At 54.3% G+C, this 5,000-nt stretch overlaps 1 protein-coding gene across 1 annotated transcript in view; it reads left to right on the top strand.

Moving 5' to 3' along the window:
* fat3a (FAT atypical cadherin 3a) overlaps positions 1–5,000 on the top strand; it is a 138,076-nt gene that overhangs the window by 20,799 nt on the left and 112,277 nt on the right. The window contains 2 exon segments of the mRNA XM_042063520.1: positions 1,206–1,762; positions 2,458–4,182. Of these exon segments, the coding sequence (XP_041919454.1) occupies positions 1,226–1,762; positions 2,458–4,182 (2,262 nt within the window). The 5' untranslated portion in view covers positions 1,206–1,225.

The raw sequence follows: 5,000 nt of genomic DNA, 5'->3' as shown, positions 1-5,000 counted from the left end.
AAGCAGCACAACTTCAAACAGCGCATCGCTATTTTGATAGTCAGCAGCACAACTTCAAACAGCGCATCGCTATTTTGATAGTCAGCAGCACAACTTCAAACAGCGCATCGGTATTTTGATAGTCAGCAGCACAACTTCAAACAGCGCATCGGTATTTTGATAGTCAGCAGCACAACTTCAAACAGCGCATCGGTATTTTGATAGTCAGCAGCACAACTTCAAACAGCGCATCGGTATTTTGATAGTCAGCAGCACAACTTCAAACAGCGCATCGGTATTTTGATAGTCAGCAGCACAACTTCAAACAGCGCATCGCTATTTTGATAGTCAGCAGCACAAGCACAACTTCAAACAGCGCATCGGTATTTTGATAGTCAGCAGCACAACTTCAAACAGCGCATCGGTATTTTGATAGTCAGCAGCACAACTTCAAACAGCGCATCGGTATTTTGATAGTCAGCAGCACAACTTCAAACAGCGCATCGGTATTTTGATAGTCAGCAGCACAACTTCAAACAGCGCATCGGTATTTTGATAGTCAGCGGCACATTTGAAGGAGACCGTATGGAACAGTTATTCCACTAAACCTTTAAGCTTTACTAAAACCTACACGCATCTGCACTCCACTAAACCGCTTTACTAAAACCTACACGCATCTGCACTCCACTAAACCTTTAAGCTAAAACCTACACGCATCTGCACTCTACTAAACCGCTTTACTAAAACCTACACGCATCTGCACTCGTCTATCATTTGAACTCATTGGCAAAGTGAAACTAACTTCACCGTGGTGTCAGTCAACGACAAAACAGTTCTACACAGTTAATTACTTTCACTATTGACTGACAATGTGTTAGCTTTGAAAACAGGCTGGAAAAAAACACTTACTCCTATAATGCTCGAATGACTGAATAAAAAAGGTTTATTCTGCAGAGGAGTTGCTTACACCTCGTTTATCCTGCAGAGGAGTTGCTTACATCTCGTTTGAGTGCGTCTTCAGCTCAATGTGTCTCGCCCCTAATCGAGATCGTGACACATTGCCTCGCCCCTAATCACTTTTAACCGTCATCATTACCCATTTGCAAATGATGGTGAATAACTACTCGTTGTTATCTTTATCTTTAATATCTTTATTCTAATTATGTTTCCCATGTTGTGTGTGTGTATGTGTGTGTTTGTGTGTGCGTGTGTGTGTGTGTTTCCACAGGATGGGGGACAGATCCATATGAGTTTGGGTATGTGGGAGTTTGGCCCCTCCTCTCTGCTCCCATTGGTGGTGGTGTTGCTGTTGGCCCCGCCCCCGCTGCGTTGCCAGGATGCGGGCGAAGAGGGCGGTCCCCAGCTACGCTTCACGGCGGAACACTACGAGGCCAGCGTGTTCGAGAACTCACCTGCGCGCACCTACCTGGCGAGCGTCACGCGCATGGGGGTGCAACTGCTGCGGCGCTCATGGGAGCCTCGCTTTCGTGTTGCCGGGGGCGACGGCGAAGGCCTGTTCCGCGCGGAAGAGCGTTGCCTCGGCGACTTCTGCTTCCTGCGCCTGCGTCTGCGTGGTGGGGGGGCGGCCGTGCTGAACCGGGAGGTTGCCGCGGGTTACGAACTGCGCGTGCGCGCCAGCCTGCGTGGGCAGGACGGTCAGGAGGCCTGGACGCGCATCACTGTGCACGTGCTCGACCGCAACGACCTCCGACCTCTCTTCTCCCCCACCACCTACTCCGCACGCATCAGCGAGGACACGCCCCCCCGGGCCAGCGTCGCCCAGGTAACACTGACCCCCCTCATACCCCCCCTCCTCCATCTACCTCTCTCTCTCTCTCTCTCTATCTGACTTTCTCTCTATCTGTCTCTCTCTCCCTCTACCTCCCTCTCTCTCTCTCTACTGTATCTGTCTGTCTCTCTCTCCCTCCTCCTCTCTCTCTCCCTCCCTCTCTCTCTCTCTCTCTCTCATGTACAGTTGTTCCCAGAATTATTTGCACCTCTGCTAAAGTTGACTAAAAAGAGGAATATAAAATCATCTTTTGGAAATTGATCTACAAATATCCATCTTAAGTAAGAAATATCCAACCTTTAAGGACACCAATTTTCTTTGTGAATGAATAATGTATCATAAGTAAATAAATGTTCTTCCCTTCCTTAAAATACAGGGTCATAAGTATTGGCACCCCTATGTTAAATTCCCATAGAAGCAGGCAGATTTTGATTTTTAAAGGCCACTTATTTCATGGATCCAGGATACTATGCATCCTGATAAAGTTCCCTTGGCCTTTGGAATTAAAATAGCCCCACATCATCACATACCCTTCACCATACCTAGAGATTTGATTTGCATTGAGCTCAATGAGCATCAAACCAGCTAATAGGCTAACTGATAACACCATGATGTGTGTGTGTGTGTGTGTGTGTCTGTGTGTGTGCCTCTTGGGTCATGCTTTAACTTGATGTGTTTGTGTTGGTCAGGTCACAGCCACGGATGCGGACTCTGGTTCTAATGGTGAGTTCTACTACTTCCTGCGGTTCCGTTCGGACCTGTTCGCGGTCCACCCCAGCAGTGGCGTGCTGCTGCTGACCGCGCCACTGCCGGCGTCGCCACGGGAACACCAGCTGGAGGTGGGGGCGGTGGACCGCGGCATGAAGCTCTACGGCAACAATGGGGTGAGCAGCACAGCACGCGTCATGCTGCACCTCGAGACGCGCAACCAGCACAGCCCCCTCATCACCACGGCAACGCTGCAGCCGCCACGCGCCGGCCCTGACCAGCTGGTCGCCGTGGTGACCGTGACGGACGAGGATCGGGGCGTAAACGGACAGATCGCAGACGTGACGCTGGTGGGCGGAGTCTCGGGCCCTCAGCTTCGTCTGGAGCGGCGGGGGGAGGGGCCTGCGGGAGGGGCGGAGTTTGTGCTGCTGACGGGGGAGGGCATGGATTGGGCGTCGCCAGGGGGCGTGTCTGTGATGCTGCAGGCTCGTGACCGTGGCGACCCACCCCGCTACTCTGCTCCACACACACTGAGGCTCCTCCCACCTCCCCCTGACCCTACGCCACCCCGTTTCCCTGGCGACGGTTACCATGTGCGCGTGAGCGAGCTGGCCCCGCCCGGGACGCTCCTGGTGGCAGTGGCTCTGACCCCTCCCCCGGCCGACGCCCGCTACACGCTGTCGGACACACACACTCACACGCACGCGCTCAGCGGCTTCTTCACCGTCGGGTCACACTCGGGGGTCGTCTCCACGGTTACCTGGCTCACCGCTCTCGGCCAGGCGACGCTCACGCTGGAGGTCGCCGAGGAGACAAGCGGCCTGAAGGTCAAAGTTCACCTGACGCTGCTGGATGAGAATGACCACGCGCCCGTGTTTAGCCGGCAGGCGTATCACGCCGTGGTCAACGAGAGCGTTCCCGTGGGAACCACGGTGCTGTTGCTCACGGCGACGGATGCCGACCGCGGGGAGAACGGCTACATCACCTACAGTCTGGAGGCGGAGCCCGCCGCGGAGCCCCATTGGCCGCCCTTCTCTGTCAATCAGTTCTCGGGGGCGGTGCTGACCAGCGCCCGGCTGGACTTCGAGCGGCAGGCGGAGTTCTGGCTGACCGTGCGCGCGTCGGACTGGGGCTGGCCGGAGCGGCGGGAGAGCCGCGCGAGCGTGCACGTGAGCGTGCACAACCAGAACGACGAGCGTCCACTGTGGGGGGGGCGGGGTTGCCAGCTGCTGGTCCCGCCCCTCTGGCCCCAAGACACGCCCCTCTTCACTCTGGCAGCTCTCGACCCAGACCGCCTCACGCCACTCAAGTACAGCATCCAATCAGGAAACTCCGCCCGCCTCTTCAGCCTGCAACCCGACACCGGGCACCTCCTGCTGACCCGCCCCCTGCCAGCTGGCCACGCCTACAGCCTGCGCATCACCGCTACCGACGGCGACCACGCTTCCGACCCCATGAGTCTCAATGTCACCACGGCAACCAGCGTCTCTGCCCCCAGCCTCAGCTGCCAGGACATGCAGGTTGCCGAGCAACTGGCAGAGAAGCTGTCTCGCCCACGGGCAGGTGGGCGGGACTACCCACAGGGGGAGGGGCTCATGGACCTGTTCTCAGCCAATCGGCATGCGCCACGCTTCTCGGAGGATGTACCTGAGAAGGTGTGGGTTCCAGAGGACACGCCCACAGGAGCCAGCCTGCTGCAGCTACAGGTGTGTGTGTGTGTGTGTGTGTGTGTGTGTGTGTGTGTGTGTGTGAGAGTGTGTGTGTGTGTGTGTGTGTGTGTGTGTGTGAGAGTGTGTGTGTGAGTGTGTGTGTGAAAGAACTGCCTGTAATGTTGAAGAATGCAATACTTCTCAGACATCCCGAGTCTCCCGCATATTGATAGCGGCTGCCTTACGCCCGCAAATTAGATCAAATCTCTCGGAATCTAGAGTAAGCGATCAAGAGCGTGCATGCGAGAGCGCGTGTGCATCTGAGTGTAGCGTACACACGACAGGAGAGAGAGAGGGGTGGTGCGTGTGTGTCTGAGCGCATCCAAGACAGAGAGCATCCTGATTGGCCTGTTTCGCTAAATCAACCAATCAGTTTTCAGTGTAGGCGGGCTTTGTTCAGTGTATATTATAGTAGTATAGTATAGTATATATACTTTTTTGATCCCGTGAGGGAAATTTGGTCTCTGCATTTAACCCAATCGGTGAATTAGTGAAACACAAACAGCACACAGTGAACACACAGTGAGGTGAAGCACACACTAATCCCGGCGCAGTGAGCTGCCTGCTTCAACGGCGGCGCTCGGGGAGCAGTGAGGGGTTAGAAACAGCATGTATAGGAACAGGAGCGTCATGGCAGAGTCAGTGCCTCAAAAAAAGGAAAATGTAAGACCCATTTCAAAGTGTAGGCTACCCTTGTCTCATAAGACTAAAAAATAATGATAGGCCTAGTCTTGCATGCTGCACTGTTTGTAACAGTGACTTTAGCATTGCCCATGGCGGGTTAAATGATTGCAAAAGACATGTTGAGTTTAACA

The sequence above is a fragment of the Alosa sapidissima genome, chromosome 15 (genome assembly GCF_018492685.1).
Source record: "Alosa sapidissima isolate fAloSap1 chromosome 15, fAloSap1.pri, whole genome shotgun sequence".
In the NCBI taxonomy this organism is placed as follows: Eukaryota; Metazoa; Chordata; class Actinopteri; order Clupeiformes; family Clupeidae; genus Alosa; species Alosa sapidissima.
The sequence above is the reverse complement of the archived record's forward strand: the minus strand, read 5'-3'. Positions and strand labels throughout refer to the sequence as shown.